Below are 18,108 nucleotides of genomic sequence, written 5' to 3'. Positions count from 1 at the left end.
CTCGGCTGTGGGCTGTTGGGAATTTCCTCCTTTGGACATTTCCTCGTAACTTAGGTTTAGGAAACAAGATTGGCCTTTGGTGGCTTCATAGAAGAGGTAGATTTTCTTAACAGTATCTAGGGCTATGTTTCTTGAGCTTTACTATGCACACAAATCACCTGGAGATCTTGTTAAAAGTGCAGATTCTGTTCAGCAGGTCTAGGGTGGGCCTGAGATTTTTCCTTTCTAAAAAGCTTCCAGGTGATGTCCATGTTGCTGGTCCTTGGGCCACACTTTGAGAAGTAAGGATTTAGACTTTCTGGCACACATCCTTTATCTAGAGCCCTGGTTCTCAACCTTTTTAGGCCAAGGATCTCTTTGGGAATCTGATAAAAGCTGTAAATTCTCATCCCATAAAAGGTAACCTGCACATACACAAAATTTCAAGGATGGGGATTATTAATGGGTCCTTGGTTAAGAATCTCCAGTATAAATCTTACCTCCAGTTCGGCAAGACATCCTCAACTCCTCCCTCCCTTTCTTCCACCCTCCCTGCCCCCCCTCACCCTCACCCAGCCCTGAAACCTGGGCCTGGAGTCTCTGGGAAATTCCCCAGGGATGTCAGCGCTACCTTTAAATTAATTCACTAGAACTCAGTTGCTCAATCTCAGATCTTAGTGAGCTATGTTTTTGGTGAGGGGAGAGGGATAGTGTGTTCTTTCTGTATGTTTGGAATCTCCATCCTAACTGCGTTGCAGTGGACACACACATATACGATGCACGTGGCTAAATTGCCAAACAAGCACCACAGCTGTATTCTCCCATTTATTCTGTCAGCAAATGTTAATTGAATACCTATTTATTGGGAACCTGTCGTATGCTTGGGCATCTGTTAGACTCTGGAAATATAAAGGGAACTATCAAAAATGAGTACAACCTGGTCCTTGGCCTCAAGTAAACACCATCAATGTCAAAGTTGACATGTGAGTGAATAATTATGATACCACCAAACTGGTGGCCTATAGGAGAAATATATAAATGCTAGGGACACACATATGTACCTTTACACCAACATGTGCAGAACCTATCCCTTGCCCTTTCTGAAAATATTCTCATGACAGACCTTTGCAAGTAATCTACTTCCACATATCAGTGAAGTTGTACATGTTCATAGTCATGATCTTGATTTCTCCTGTATGAACAGATCCCCACCACACAATCACGAACACATCCTGAGGACTTAAATTCTCCCCTTTACCTCTCCCAAATTCATGAGTGTAACACTAGGATTCAGAGATTTCTCAGAGCTGGAAGGCCTTAGAGATCTTCTTATCCACAACCTTCAGTTGCAGATGAGGGCACTGCAGCTCAGAGAGGGTAAGTGGTTTATCTGAAGCCATCCAGATAAAGTCTTATTAATTTAAATTTTCCTGTTGCTTTGACTAAGCACCTGCTCCCTAGTTTCCAAAACACCGAGGGACGTGGGTGATTCTGGCTCTTGGAAGATATTTCCCTTCTTAGTTGAGAAAGGTCCAAGTTCTGTTCTGCTAACTCCAAGATAGAATTAAATCTGGCTAAGCCAAGAGGAGAACCAGATCTGGCCAGGAAGAGGCAGAGTGGACACAAAGTCTTCTCTGATTGATGGAGACACATCAGGGGACAGAAATGAAACTTCTTCTGAACTAAAGCTGCTGCTCAGCTGCATTCAAGAATCATGAAATATACAAACTGGAAGGGACCTTCAGGCCACTTTGTTCAACCTCTTACTTTATAGGTTCCCACATGTGCAGAAAACCAGAGGTGGTAGCAGGACTGGGACTAGAATTCAAGTTTCCCAAAGATAATCCAATGTTCCTTGCACTGCGTGACACAGATGGAGCCTGTGGGATTTTCCCTGGTACCACATGGGTGGCCTGGGATTCAGGCAATAGTCTAACCATTGTAGTAGTAATGAGATGAGGGTGGGAGTTGAGCAAGTGCCCGGTGCAGTCCAGAAAGTTCTCCCCAGGAGTCAGCCGTGAGCTGGGAATGGGTATCCTGGGGCCCCAGTGTCAGGGAAGCTCCAGAGCCCATAGCTCTGCTCCTTACTCCTGGCCTGGCTTCTGCAGGTCCTGCATGACCACATTGCCTACCGCTACGAGGTTCTGGAGATGATCGGGAAAGGGTCCTTTGGACAGGTGGCCAAGTGCTTGGATCACAAAAATAATGAGTTGGTGGCCTTGAAAATCATCAGGAACAAGAAGAGGTGTGGCTTAGCAGATGGCATAGACTATAGAGGAGGGACCACACGACTCTGGCCCCTTCGTAATGCCTCCCCTTCCTGAGTCTGCCTCTTCCTCTGATCTTCTTCTTCTTTTTCCTCTTTCCCTCTCTCTGTCTGATTCAATGACAGAACAAAGAGGAAGCAAGAGTATGGAATGTTTAGTGCTTTCTGCCACCCTAGACAGTCTTGGGGTCATGGGGAGGGGCTGAGGAAATGGGCTAACTGCTGCAGCACGACATGGCACCCTTGTCTTCTGTCCTCATTTCCTGTCTTCCTTGCCATTCTCCAATCACTTCAGATTTCACCACCAGGCCCTGATGGAGCTGAAGATCTTGGAAGCTCTCCGAAGGAAGGACAAAGACAACGCCTACAATGTGGTACACATGAAGGACTTTTTCTACTTCCGCAATCACCTCTGCATCACCTTTGAACTCCTGGGGTCAGCTGCTTTTTCTTTTTAATTCATTTTCTTCGGGAAAGTTGCTTAAGTGACAGGAGAGAATCCTGGAGGCAAGAACACTAGATTTTTCTGGATGTGAACGTTTAATGACTAGAATGGATACACAGCCACCTAGTTATCTAGAAAGCCCAAGAATAATGAGGCTGGGACCAAGAGCTGCCCACCTCACCCATGTGTCAGTCACGCCTGTCCTCTGCCGGCATACAGGATGTGCTGCCTAGGTTCCGGGTGCTGAACTGGCTGACATAACAAAACCAAGGCCTCTGCCCTTGAGAGCTAAACTGAAATATGTTGAAAATGGGTTTCCTTTGCTACCATGTCCCACTCGCTGGCTTTACAACTGTATGATGCAGAGGCTGGAACCCAAGGGAACAGGCAGCTGGCTGCTCAGAGAGAGAAAGGGCTTTGATTTTGAGCAAATAAGGACAGGAACAGGTATTTTTGGTAAGAGAGCAGAACCTGACTGAAATAGATTGGCATCACCTGTTTAAACGTTGGAGCTGAAAGAGCATGCTAATTTGATGCAATTAAATAAAATTTTCTGTCTGAGAAGACCATCTGATGCAATTTAAATAAAACTAGAAACCCAGAATGCATTTAGCAAAAGCGAATAATCAGGGATGAGCTCTCAGAAACCCAGTGTTGTTGGCTTCACTGAGCTGGTAGCTTGGTGCTCTCATGACACCATCGCTGATGGTGAAATTCTAAGAACTGGCTAAATTTGAATCAGAAAGTTAACATCCTCCTCACTATCTCTGATGATTGCAAAATGTGGTTAATTTTCCAATATGTGGAGGTGAATTATCTTTCTTGCAGCAAGATGGACATCCCAGGCTGCCTTTCTTGGCCATTAATCTTAGTGCAGTTAGGCTGTCACTGTATTAAAAGAGCTTTGAGAGGTCAGGAGAGGCAAGTGTGTGGAGGGAGAATTCAAAGGCAGAGAAGCTGGGAAGTTGTCCAGGGTCACACAGCTAGTCAGGATGAGGCCAGAGCCACGTCTCACATCTCCACTGTATCCCTCAAGAGTGAATGGCTTCCTCAATAATGCCAGAGCTAGAGAAAGCTCAGCAATGGAAGAATAGGAGGGATGGGGAAGAGACTGATGCGCAGTTGCTCCTGGATTGTGCCCTTCCTTCCTCTCCCCATTTCACAGAAGCCACAGGCTAGCAGCCCCTGGATAAGTTTTCCTTTTTAAAATGCTTTGCATTAGTTTCCAACATCTGTAAGTCATCAGATTTCACATAAGATAGCTGGCTTTTATATATTGCAGGCTTTTAGGATGATCTGGCAAGAGCAAGCCCTCATCCCTGCAAGATGACAGTTAGGTGGGACCAAGAGCCAGGTTGGATTTAGATAGGGTAGGGCTTCTCCATTTGCCTCAGTCCCATCTGTCCATTGTCTTGCTCCCTTACCCATCAGTAACTTGATATCTTTAGACAGCCTCCTCAGGCCTGGGTGGGAGTGGCTGCTTGGTGGAGTGACTGGTGGACTTCTGTAGCCTTCCCTAGGGCTTGAAGAACTATGAATATTCTGGAAGTCTGGTCCAACTTCTTAACACCCACATGCATAATGAAGTGATTAAATGACCCTGTCACATAGGAAACGAGGGGACATCTGAGAGGCCAACACAGTTGGGCTTCACCCTGGGTCCGCCATGAATCAATGGGAAAGTTGAGTTGATAGGACACAGAAGCCCTGCCTCCTGATCTGACACTTGCCTACTACCACCTCGGGGAAACCAGGTGGTATGGGAGTGTTTGCAGGTTCAAACTCAGCTTTACACTTTTTACATGATACACATCACTCTCTCTCTCTTTCCTAGAATCAATTTGTACGAGTTGATGAAGAATAACAGATTTCAAGGCTTCAGTCTGTCAGTGGTTCGGCGCTTCACCCTCTCTGTTTTGAAGTGTTTACAAATGCTTTATGTAGAGAAAATCATTCACTGCGACCTCAAGCCTGTGAGTACAACCTCTGTCCTGCCAGGAGAGCTGTTCCCCACCTGCAAAAACTGTTTGCCTCGTTCCATTCCCCAGTGGTAACTGGGCAGCCATCATGGCCCAGGCTCCAGGGTGAAACCAAACAGTCATGTTTATAGGTTGTGTAAAGCAAGTGAGGTACAGGAAAGACTAAGGCAGGGATATTGGGGCAATAACCAGTGATGTGGTGTCATTGAGGCAGACAGAAACAGGAAGGTTTGAGGGCTTTCCTATGCGGGGTGAGTGGTTGGGGTCTTGAGCATCAAGATGTGTAGTGAGAAGTCCTGGGCATGTAGGTTTGCCCTTTTTGCCATCTCAGTGAGAAAATCAACAGTAGCTGTAGTCCATAGGAGTTCAACATTGGGGCCGACATTCTCCCCTTTCTGCTCTGCAGAGACATGTGTCTTGCAGGGGGATGGAGCACTATTGTGCTAAGTCCTCATTATATCTACTGTACTCTGAGTTGGTCCTAGGGCACAGCAAGTCCATGACCACTTCCTCTACTCCAAATATATGTACCCTTCCTACCTGTCCTGCTAGTATTCTGAATGTAGCTCCATTATTGCACTGATTGCTTTGTGTAGGAATTGTTTCTTTATCTGTATCCACCACTGGACTACAAGCTTCCTTGAGATTAGGAACCATGTCCTCTCACCATTTTATTCCCAGGACCTAACATGGTACCTGGCAATATTTATGGGAGGCAATAAGTAAATGCTTGTTAGATGAGTTAATGATTGCAAATGTGAGGAATACAGAGAGGTAGCTAGGGAAAAAGTATAAGGGTATGAAGATATGGAGCCAGGAGCTGGTTCCAAAAACAACCCTCACAGATATGTAAATATCCCTTAACTTTTCCTCATTCCCTTCTCCTCACTCCCCAAAATGGATATAACAAATTTTTTTCAAAAACATGCAACTTATTAGGTAAATTTGGGATATTTTTGCAATGAAAGATTATCAAGATAAAGATGTTCTCTCAGGGCTGACTAGTAGAGCCTCACAAGGATAGTGGTACATTGATTTAGTCTCCACATTCAAGTTCCTAATCCTGTTTTGCAGCCACAAAGGGTCAACACCATGGTCTTTGGGCTTCAGGGACTGACTCTCATCAAGGAAATCCATAAGATACTTGGTAGCCAAAATATCAGGTGATAGATTTCCTTGAGAAATAGATCAAGTAGACTGGAATAGACACACAACCGGGAGAGTGTTCGGTGAGTCTGTGTTCAAGAACCAGGGAGTTATTCTTATGGATTTTAACGGTTAGTATCCACGAGCTGTGATGGTCTGATGCATCCATCCCTCTGTAGAGCTATTTCTGCCAATACGATGGGAAGGCCTTTCCACTGGGCTAGGGACACACTAGAAAGTCTTACTCTTTTAAGACTTTTGCTGATCATACTCTTTCAGTAAACACAAATATTCTTTAGAAAAGGTGCTATGGACTAAATTTGTACTTTCTTAGTTTGTGGTGCCAGAGGCTTTACATCAGGACTGCTATGCCATATCTAGAATATTCAGGGATTCAGTAAGCAATCAATTTGTCTGATATTCATAATAAGTAATTCATCTGATAGCGAGATTCTTGAAAACATGATTAGGACTTTAATCTTCCAGCCCTGGGAAGTACACTCTCATGCTCTGAGAGGAGCGTTCAGGAGGTCTTCCTTCTTATCATGACTCTACTGGAACACCTGGTTTCACGTTTTCCCTAAAGTCAGCATAAGGATCACAAACTCCAATCAAATCATTGCCTCTTTTGGGTCCTCTACTGTCATAGCAGTCTGTTGGTGAGGCATTTAATGGCAACATCAAATTCAGTCAATAATCTTTCTAAGGCCTTATGCAAGCAAGGCATAGAACCAGGTGCCAAGGAAGATAAAAAGAACCCACAATCTTCAGGAGTTACACAATCTATGTGGGGAAAGAGATAAAATCTGCAAAAGAATTACTGCAAAGCAGCAAATATTGGGTCCAAACAATAGGGACAGACCACAAGTCAAATGGGAAGTCAGAGGATGGGGAGAACAATGGGGTTTGGAGAAGAAGTGGGAGGAGTCCACCTGCAGGTGATTGCTTTTTGAACTGGGTCCTGGAGAATGGCAGCATTTAGGTAAATAGAGAGCCTAGGGCAACATTATTAAAACTTGACATATATCTTTCTTCTTCTCTCTAGGAGAATATAGTGTTATACCAAAAGGGCCAAGTCTCTGTTAAAGTTATTGACTTTGGATCAAGCTGTTATGAACACCAGAAAGGTAGGCCCCGTTCCAATCCCTTTGTCTGAATTTTCCTGCTGCGATTTCTTTCCCTTACTGAAACAAATGCTTCACACATAGGTCACCTGGGTTCTAGCCTGGCCTCAGTGACAATAATGGCTGTGGATTTGAACAAGTGTGACTTTGAATAAAGTTCTTAACTTCTCTGAGCCTAAGTTTCCTCATCTACAAAATGAGAAAGTCGGACTCAAATACCGTTAAGGGTTCTTTGCAGCTCTCATATTCTGTGGATTTGGAATTTCCCAAGAGCACTGGGTCCCCAAACTAACTAGATGGGCGTCAGAATCACTTGAGGCCTCTGAAGTTGTAGCTTCCAGGGCCTCTTCTCAGATGTACCAAATTTAAATTTCTGGGGGAGTACCCAGGAGTCTGCACTTTAGAAAACATAGCCATTCTATGGTTTGGAATTCACTGCCCTAGCTTCTCTAGGTTTTATACTTTGTTCAGGCTACAATCTAGAAAGCAGCCCTGGGGTACATTTGCACAACCTGCAATGAACTTGATTTAATAGGCTCTTCTTTTGGCTTTTATCATTTGGTGTTGAGAACATGTACCGTTCAATAAACATTTATTGAGTATTTGCTTTGTGTCAATCATTATCCTGGGTTCCAGGAACAAAAAATGAACACTTTTTGTCCTCAGATTGCCTATAGTCCAATGGAAGAGACAGAAAAATAAAAATATACCATGATAGATACAATGATTAGAGATATATACAGCTTGTGTTACGGGACCGTCCTTCATGTTGGCAGGGGGTGTCACAGGAAGCCTCCTGAGGCTGAAGAAAAGACTACTACATGGATCTTTCCAAATATTCTGCAGCACCGCTTTTGAAGACATATGTCCTTTATCTTTTATGTCTGGATCCCGTAAGAAATTCCAGCTAGGATATAATGTGCCTCCCCCAAAGAACTCATACATTTGCTCTTCTCAGATAGGAAAGGTGTGTAACTTGTAACCTATTAATTAGCATTTATCTTGGCTGCTGGGATGCTCAGAACTGAATTTTTAATTATCTTATTCTTGTTTCTGATCGCCATTTCCCCATTTATATATATTTTGACCTCCCTCTGTCTTTACTTTAATCATGAGACAATATAGAGTATGGATACTAGTCACAAACTGCTTGGCTTCAAAGCCCAGCTCTGCCGCTTATAGCTGAGTGACCTTGACAATTTATTTAATCTCTGTATGCCTCAGTTTCCTCATTTTAAAACGGGGACAATAATAATAGCTGCTTCATAGCGTTGTTGTAGGGAGTGAAAGAGTTCATCTGTGTAAAGCACTTGGAATTCTGCCTGGTGCATGTTAAGCATTATGTAAGTATTGGTCAAATCCATCTTTTAAAACTACCGTGTGTATATGTTCTTCGATTGGAAAGTGGCTAAAATCCATTTTAGAAGCAGGCAGGTATAAAAGTCATTTTTATTAACACTTTATTTTGTTTTAAATCACAAAATTATTACATCCTACTGTAACCAATTCAAACAACAGAGAAGTGATTATGGAAGCCTTGCCCCACCCCCATAGAGGGAAGCACCAATAGCAGCATGTGGAAATAACTATAATATCCCATTTCTCCAAACTTAGCCTCCTCATGTTGTAAAATCTAGGCTCCTTGCAATACTACCTTCTACATATCCTCTTCTGCTTAGATTCCTTGAGCTTTTCTTCCTATATATTATACAATTCACATAATATATTGAATATACCTTTTTAAATTATGCGTTTTGCCTGCTTCTTTTCCCATTTTGATACTCCTCCTTTCCCAAATCATGATACTTTCAGAAAATGTCTACCCAAAATTAATCTGACAGTTTGAAAACTTAACTTTATATTAGTCTTATTTTTTTTTTTAAGTTAGCTGACTTAAATTTATTTCCCTAGAACAATGCCTGCTTTAGAGTTCTTGGTCAGTAAAGTGAGGATAATAACACCTCCATGGTAATCAGGTTGCGGTGAGGATTTGATGAGATTAGATATGTAATGTGATTCATAAGTACTGGTCAGTTGTCTCTCCTGCCAAGCAGAGTGAGGATGTGTGGGAGAGTCTCGATTACCGTCCACCCTCACCTGAGAAGGTGTCCTGGAGCAGGCTGCTCTGGAGGGGAGAAGGGCTTCCTACGTGAGCTTTCTCTTTCTTTCCCTGCAGTGTACACCTACATCCAAAGCCGCTTCTACCGATCTCCGGAGGTGATTCTGGGCCACCCCTACAACATGGCCATTGATATGTGGAGCCTGGGCTGCATCATGGCGGAGTTGTACATGGGCTACCCCCTGTTTCCTGGGGAGGATGAAGTGGAGCAGCTGGCCTGCATCATGGAGGTGAGGGAGGGCCTGGCGTGCCGCTGAGGTGCTGCAGGAGAGCGAGCTTGCACTCTCCAACGGGGGGCTGCCTCAGACTCGCCGTAGGGCAGTGGCCTGTACACTTTTTTTTGGGTGGGCAGTTCCCTAAAAGTATTTTTGAAATTTTGTACCCTCTTGTACACTTTGAGTTGACGTCTAGCATTTTTATCATAAATTTAAATAGCTGCAAAGAATGGAATTTCTAGCATAATGTAAATAGTGAAATCTTAAAATAAAACTGTTATATCAGAATTTCAAATATATTCAAAAGAATCTAAAAGCCAGAGTGACACAACACTCACTGACGCTGTGTATTGCTTGGTCATTACCTACTATCTTAACTTTCTGGGAAAAACATCAATATCTCCCTTTAACAAGGCTTTACCAGGACTCATCACATGATTATTTATTATATATATTATTATTTTACTTAAAGGCATCTTGTTATGGAGCTAAATTAGACAAAATAGGAGAAAATAACCACCCCAAAAATTGGAAATTTCACATTTTAGGATTTTCCCAGTGAACAAAGACATTTTGACTGTGAACAAAGATCTATCTGTATTATCTATCTACCTATCTATCTATCTATATCGATCTATCTATCCCAAATTTCTGTTTTCTATATTGTCTCAGAGTTATAGATGGTCATAGAGATATGCATACTCTTGAGAATTATTAAATATGGATAGTTTCATTTCACGATTGAAACTGATAATAAAGTGTTAAAATAATTTAGGTAATAATAGCTATACATGGTAGCTATGGTGGAAGGAACATTGGCCTGGGAATCGGTAAACCGGGAATCTAGTCCTGGCTCTTTCTCCTTGGCACATCCCTTCCCTGCTCCAGAGCTCTGTAAGATGAGGGGATCAGAGTACATGGCTTCTAAGGTTGATGATGACGGATGATTTAATGAAGCATCTCTGAACTACTCCTGCTTCCAGTACCAAGGAGAATGGGGAGTACGGGATCTGAGTTGTGATTCCTACTATCCCAGAACTGATTCAGCTTCCTCCTGATCTTGGTGTCAATGGGGTTGAGGAGGAGGAGGATCCTGAGGAGTAGGAGAGCCAGCCTGTACATGGATATGGCTGGGAACCCAGCTGCAAGGATAGGTGACCCAGGGCTGAGGGTTAGGCCTATAGTTTCTCTATCTCTGTGCACCCCTCTAGGTTGCAGTGGGGAAAGGCAAACAAATAAGTTGTGTGCTTTTCTTTCAAGAAGGCATTTTGTCATGTGGTGGTCTAATGGTGTCCATCTGGTGATTTCCATCTTTTTCCTTTCCTCCCTTCCCAGTGTTCCGAACTGGGGTATGTCGTTCCTTAGGTCAGGGGTGGTCAGCATGTACACTGGTTTGCTCACTCTGACAGTGAGATCTGGCTGCCATAAAGGGTGGCCTACCTCTAGTTTGTCCTGATGCCTATGTAGAATAGCGTGGCCGGTATTGATGCTCAGGATGCTGAAATAGTCCTGAACTAGGAGTCATAAGACCCAGGCTCTGGGCCTGCTCTGCTACTGGCTTGATATTGTCACTTAATATTCCTGGGTCCTTATCTATAGCAGGCAAAGTTTGTCCCACCCAGCTGTAACAATCTTTGAATATGTGACTCCATGAGTGAACCAACTGCATTGTACTTGTTGAAGGTCCTGGGCCTGCCGCCAGCCCGCTTCATTCAGAAAGCCTCCAGGAGACAGACATTCTTTGGTAAGTCCCCAGGTCTAACTCCTTTTTTCCCATTGTGGCTGATGATGTGTCACAGGCCTTGAAGACATCTCCCATACCTTAAATCCCGTTATGCTCTTCCCCTGACCCCATCCCAAAGGGCAAGCTGTGATTAGGAGTTTCTTTCAGGAAAGTACAAAGATGCTGAGAAGCGGTACCAGGTGGCATGAGGGAGAGAAGATGGGAGAGTCACATTGGGAATGAGGTCTTTTAGTGAAAATGTGCAGGAACATGAGAATGACCAGTTTCCTGCCCAGATCTGTCAGCCGATCTTGAAACCTTAAAACATTATAACTATACCCTCTCCTGTAAGTTCTCCCCAACTCCCAAGCAGCTTGCGCCCTCACACAATGCACTGTGGAGGGAATTCAAAGAGCAGAAGCTTTTTTCAAGAATAGTGGAAAATTCCATTGCTACATTCTATCATTAGTGGAGCATCATTCTTTCCTGCTCAAATTTTCTTAATCTTCCAGACGCTTACTATCCCAGGTTCATTGCAACTTTGGTATAAAATAGGTAAGCAAAGACTGTCAGAACAGTTGTGCTGTAGATGTGTTGTAGCTTGCCGATTATGTGTAGGATATCTGCCAAATTGCAGGGATTAAGCCTCATCCATGGCCCCAAGCTGCCCCCACATCGCAGTTCCCAGGCTCTGGGTTTTATGATCCTCTGCCTTTCTAGTCGAGTGGTGCTATACAAGATGGACAGGTGGATCAACAAGATCCAGATGAGACAGCATTTCCAGGGCATTATGCACTAAAAAGATGAAGTCAATCCCAGATCTAAAATCCCTCTGAAGAACCACAAGAAGCTAAGAGATTCTCATGCAGAAAAAGCCATAGTGGCCCAAAGATCAGCCAAGTGGAGGAAAACTAGATATAAGGGAAAGGGGACTCCACAGATAGGGACTCCATGCCATCTGAAATGACATTTCTGACTAGCCATTGCCATCAGCTTAGTTGTAGGCTAATACTGGCTATAGCATCCCAATCATTCCTAGCCCTCCCACCTCTTATTTTCACCCAAGAATGTCCTCAAAATGGGTAGGCAAATCACTTAATTTCTCTCCATAACTTGCCTAATCAATAGGAGTGTCAAAAATACCCTCATGGGGCCTCCTACTCAACAAAAGGGAGTCGTGTTGATGGTCAGTTGGTATGTGCTGGTTCAGCCATGTGGGGGTTAAAATGTAGTCTGCTCCTCTCCCATTGGTAAAATACCACAGCCCTGAGCCCCTGCCACAGCCACTGGTCCCTGGCCCCTCTCCCAGGGCTCTTCGGACTCCTCATGCTCCAGAAACTGAAAGTTTAAGGTCTGGCTAGCAGAGGTCCTCCATGATCCTACTTCAGTGTCAAGGTTCTCATACATTCTGACCGTCCCATGCATTTCCAATGGTTAAATCTTTTAAATGTCACCTTATAGTCATGGCTGGAGCTTTGAAGACCTTGCCTCTGAGCAGGGCAGTGTTCTGGTTGCCTTAGAACAGCGCCCACACACTAACACTTCTTCCAGAGCAGTCTGACAGCAGGCAGAGGATCTTGCTGACCTGCTGGTATAACTTGTACATGGGGCAATGGAACTGGCCTTTTGACCCCAAATATACTTTTCCCGTCCACCAACTATAATTCATCCTTTTGGATTGCAAAGGATTTGGGGAAAGAAAGGTAAGGATATTGGTGTTCCCTCCTGCAAGACAAAGACACTGTGGGAAGAGTTACTTCTTAAGCCTATAACGTTGAATTCAAGAGATAGTATGTGGGTGGGGAGTAAAAGGAAGGAAATATAGGGCATCTTGGTGAGAGGGTACCAAATACATACACATATCCATTTCAAGGAGAACCTGATTTTTACCATCAGCACTAGACTTTAGATTGGTGCTGTGGTTTTGGTAGCAACATCCACATGTCTTCACTTCTACATGAGGAAGGACTTTATTGGGAGCTGCATCTCTTCAGTGTTTCCCGAACTTTATCTGATTATAAGAATAATTTCGCTGCTTAGCAAAAATGTTAAATCCCATGATCCCCCGTATAACCTATGATATAGTAGGTTTGTGGTGGGACTCATGATTCTATGTTTTTTTTTTTTCAAATTTTTATTGAGTTAATGATAAGTTACAATCTTGTGAAATTTCAGTTGTACATTATTGTTTGTCAGTCGTGTTGTAGGTGCACCCCTTCACCCTTTGTACCCACCCCCCATGATTCTATGTTTTTAGCAAAAGCTCCTTGTGATTCTTATGATTAGGTGAGTTTGGGAAATACTGTGTCCACCTAAATTATTGGCTCTCCCTTCCCCAGCTTTGGGCTGCCAACAGCACCTCAACCCCAGCCACTCCTAGTTAACACCCGTAATTGGAGCAAAGTGATGTTTCCTCAAGGTAGTAAGATACTATGTGCTCTAGGCAGCAAGAAAGAGATGGAGAGAATAATTAGATATTGGGGAGGGCCAGAGGGGTGAGAAAAACTTGTACAAGAAAAACAATTACATAACAATGACTTTAGGAGCTATGTTATTTATAAGCCTGTGAGCCAGATTCTTCTTTGGTGATTTGTTAAAAGAGAAGTAGGATAAGGTGGGAGCACTGGTGCCACAGTCGAAAAGGAAGTGAGGATTTGTATGAGTTCACAAGATGTATACTCTATGCAATACCCCAACCCATTTTTATCCATATAAATAAATAGATACCCACGTGTGTATACGCACATACACATATGCACATTCATGGTCTTGTCCAGGAATTCAGTAAGAACGCATGTTCTTTTGGAGGCCCTACAAATTATATTGATTACAAAAGTAACAGAAGCACTTCATTTGCACCTTCCAGAATGTCCATTACATGAACCCCACTGAGTATGGTGAGAATTCAGTTTAATGTGTAAACTTATACACACACACACCCATTTACTTGAACATTTACAAGGTGTGAGCATAAGTGATGAACTTTCCTGAACACACACACCAGAACCTAGGTGTCCAAATGAGTGGTCTCACCTTCAAAGCATCGCACGAAGCATGCTTGGCAAACCTTTGGAGCTGTCTTCAGGGCTTCTTTTCAGACATGGCAAGTCATGCATTTGGTGAGGGCTTTAATCAGTGGAAATGGCCGAAGAAAGTCATTTTCGAGCTGTGTCTTAAGCAAGCAATCAAATTTGATCATTTCAATTATGGAAAAAATTTTGATTTGATTATAAGGAAGTAATGAGATTAATTTGCTTTTGTGGCTTGTAAATGAGCTCTGAAAGCAAATCATTCTCTTAAAATGACTTTCTTGTTATACCCCATGGGTATCCCAAATTCTCACATTATTGAGATAGTGGGAAAGGAGCAAGGGCATAGATAATCCAACAATGGACCATATCCTTTTTGTTCAGAGCCGAATGTTTTCATCATGTCAGATTTATTACTATTAATTATTATTATTATCATTATCATTAACCTTATCATTTAACCTTAGTTAATGTTAAACCATTTAAACTATTTGATTGATTCAGGGAGGAGGTGGTGGGAAGGAGGCTCAGAACATACTGAATTAGGAGGGGAGATTGTTTATAAAAGTTAATTGCATCCATTGAACAATCTACATGTGGTTATTTCAACTGACTGGGGCTGTGGGTGTGTTCGTGGGTTTGGGAGGGGGCAGTGTGGACAGAGAGTGAGAGAGCTGCAAAGACCACTCCAAGAAGCAGCATGGTTGAGTGAACAGCTGTGATATGACCAGTGAACATTTACACCTGGAACTAAACACAGAATGTTGTATCTCTAAAGATTCCAAAGGTTTTCCTAAACATATAACCAACAACAGGGGGAAAAAAAGATACCCGGATTCCAAGGATCTTACGACGGTGCTGAAAACCTACGACACCACCTTCCTGGACTTTCTCAGAAGGTGTTTAGTGTGAGTTTGCTGGGGTGTCTTTGCCTCTGGATTTCCTCTTAAATACTGTAGTTTCTCACATGTGTGCTGGTGAAAGTCTGGGCCTGGGAGGCAGTTGTAAAAACAATAATTAATACTGAACATAGAGCTTTAGAGTCTACAAAATGCTTTCTCATCCCTTGCTTCATCAGCTTACCTGTGTTATTGGCAGGGCAGACGATTTGCTCCATTTTGAGTTATGGAGGCTGGGGCTAAAAGGGATTAAATGACTTGCCCTGGATTACAGTGTGTGGGTAGAGCTTGCTTTCTTCTTGGCCTCAACTTACCTGGCATTGAGGTTGTAGCAAGTCCTAAATGTCTTCTGCTTCCGTGAATTGAAGACAGTCTCTTTGATGTGCTTGTTGTAACTGTTTTCGTAGACATCCAGTGTAAGCTGGTTTCGGGGCCCTGCCTCATTCCCCTAGGTTGAGAGCCTAAATCCTCTTAGATTAGGGAATTAGGGAAAGGATGAGCTATAAACCATTTATTATGTACAACTTTTTAGAATCTATATGCTTATGTTGTAGAAATTAGGTTCCGTATTTCGGTCAAGTCATAGTGAAAAAAGAACAGCACATAAAGCACCCAGAACAGTGTGTAGTTTCGAAGGTGTTTAGAAAATGTGAGCTATTGTCACTGTTTTTAAAGAGGTTTGGTAAGTGGCAACTAGATTAGCCATGTGATATTTGGCAAGTCTCTCTCTGGGCCTCAGTTTTCTTTTCTGTAAAATGGGATATCCCTAAGGTCCCTTCTAGCTGTGTCAGTTAGATAATTGCTTCGTATTTTTTGAAGACCATATCTTTATATTCTCTGATTCTTCTGGTGGAATGGAGTAGCTTGAGCAAACTACTCTTGTGGCATTTGTGCACTCTGGAATATAGGTACTAGCTCCGAGGATAAACCATCAGGTACTGCTAAAAGTTTTCCCAGCTAGGAGGTCATGCTATTTGTCTGAAAAATGGAAATAGGGAAGGATCCTGTGCCCCATCCTTCCCCTCACCCCACCGCAGCCCTTGCTGAGGCTCTGGAAGGAATGCTCATTAACAAATGACAGAAACTCACTACCGAGACAGAGGTGAGTTATTCAGAAACCCCAACCATCCAGAATACAGCTCAGAACCAAGAAAAAATTATTTTCTTTTTTAGTGCAAAGAGCTAGTTGCTCACAACTTGCAAAAGGCAGTCAAGCTAATGGGGCCTGTTACCTCATCACTCCATATTTTGCTAACTAGCAAATCTCTGGACTGAGAGACTAAAAGTTTTGAGTCAGATTTAAGAGGGGTAAATGTCAAGCCCTGTGTCTAGGCTTTGTAGACTAACTCTAGAAGTTCAGGAGAGGGGAGATGTAGTTTAACAGCAGTTCATTTGACAAAGAACTGGGAGCTTGAGTTATTTATGGCCTTGATGAGTCTAGAATATCCATGCCATCTACCTGCATTTAGAAGCTAGTCCCAGCATGGACACCAGTTAGACAACAGCTGAAATGTCCTATCTTGGAAGGTGGCAACCATATGATCTGATCAATAGTTAGTAGTGATGTGAATGTTTTCAGGTAGTTAAAGGATTATGACATAAAAGGCGGATTAGTTGTCTCATCCTGTATAGTGCTAATGGGTAGAATTAAGACCTGGGTCAAAGTTACTAGATAAAAGTTCCTGGGAAGTGAATTTTGGCTCAATACAAATGAAGAACTTTTAAAGAATTGGGGTTTTTCAAAATTGGAATAGGTGGTTCTGTGAGTTAATGCCTTGTCGCTCAATCACTCAAGAATGGCAGAATGACTCCATGTTGGGGGTTCTATCAAATGTATTTTTTTACTGTGTTAAAAGTTTGGCTGGATTATATCTAAGTCCCCTTAGAATTTTAATATTCTAGCATTCTGTAATATTATTTGTGATATATTTGGAGGTCCAAATTCCGTAGTCTGGGAATTGAAATTAAGCATCTCTTTGTTTTGATGTTCTTAGTTTACTGAACTCGAAATACCATTGGTTAAGATTTTCTATAAAATTCTTGTAAGAGAATTTCTAGGAACTCTAGAAGACTTGGGCTCTAAGATATTCCTTGGCTTGTCATATACATTTTCTAAAAAGATTATTTCCAAAAGTTGCTTCCAGTTACTTTAAAATTATATGTCAAAATCTCTATTCTATGATATCTTTGAGTTATAACATGGCTTAAATGCATCTTTCAAAAATGAACCATTTTTGTTATACCTTACTAAGGTTCTTTGTTGGGATCTTTGAAAATGTTTTATTATTGAAAAGGGAAGTAAAACAATAACCCACGTGGGGCTTTGTTGGTATGTAGATGGGAGCCTTCTCTTCGCATGACCCCTGACCAGGCCGTCAAGCATGCTTGGATTCATGAGTCACGGAACCGCAAACCACGGGCCAGGCCCCAGACCCTGAGGAGACCAGGTCTCTATTTCCCCTTCCCCAGGAAGGACAAGGTTCAAGGGCATCATCACTTGGACAAAAAAGGTACAGCCCCTCAAATAACCTGTTCTAGTCCCATAGTCCAGAGGGTCAAGTATCTCTGGAGGATTGCATGTCAATTTCTGTGAACTCAACCTTGGATAACTCTTCCTGGCTACTTTGCTACTAGCCTACCATTTCTTACTTTGGGACTTTTCCTCTGTCAGGAAACTTGGTTCTAGCTGAATTCACCTCTTTTTTGCCCCCTTATCGCTAGGATTTTCCATTTTTTTCCTTTTTTCAACTCACTTTCTCCTCCTTTTCTTTCGCTGTGTCCTCCACTGCATGCCCTATAATTATCTCTTGAATTATTATCAGACAGAGTATGGCATTATGAAAATATCTTTTATATGCAATATAGCCTAGTGGTTATGTACATGGTCACTGGAGTCTTATTACTTGGGATTAAATTCTGGCTCTGCCATTTACCAGGTATGGGCCCTTGGGCAACTTAGTTAACCTCTCCGTGTCTCGGTTTCCCCATTTATGAGAATAAGAATGATGTCTTGTTCTCTATGGTTGCTGAAAGGATCAAATGAATTAGTAAAGTGCTTAGAATAATGCCTAGCACATAGAATGTGCTTTACAAATGAACTGGTTTTGTATCATTACAACCAGGATTTCCTCAAAATGATTTGCAGCCTGATGGACAGTTAGAATATAATTCACATTGAACACTT

At 42.6% G+C, this 18,108-nt stretch overlaps 1 protein-coding gene across 1 annotated transcript in view; it reads left to right on the top strand.

Annotated features, from left to right (window-relative positions):
- The window catches only part of DYRK4 (dual specificity tyrosine phosphorylation regulated kinase 4), a 50,728-nt gene that overhangs the window by 32,293 nt on the left and 327 nt on the right, over positions 1–18,108 (top strand). Inside the window, 8 exon segments of the mRNA XM_046642003.1 lie at positions 2,088–2,224; positions 2,541–2,681; positions 4,525–4,663; positions 6,861–6,942; positions 9,116–9,288; positions 10,957–11,017; positions 14,804–14,933; positions 17,262–17,434. Of these exon segments, the coding sequence (XP_046497959.1) occupies positions 2,088–2,224; positions 2,541–2,681; positions 4,525–4,663; positions 6,861–6,942; positions 9,116–9,288; positions 10,957–11,017; positions 14,804–14,933; positions 17,262–17,434 (1,036 nt within the window).

The sequence above is a fragment of the Equus quagga genome, chromosome 1 (genome assembly GCF_021613505.1).
Source record: "Equus quagga isolate Etosha38 chromosome 1, UCLA_HA_Equagga_1.0, whole genome shotgun sequence".
NCBI classification, from domain to species: Eukaryota; Metazoa; Chordata; class Mammalia; order Perissodactyla; family Equidae; genus Equus; species Equus quagga.
This window is presented reverse-complemented; position numbering and strand designations above follow the sequence as displayed.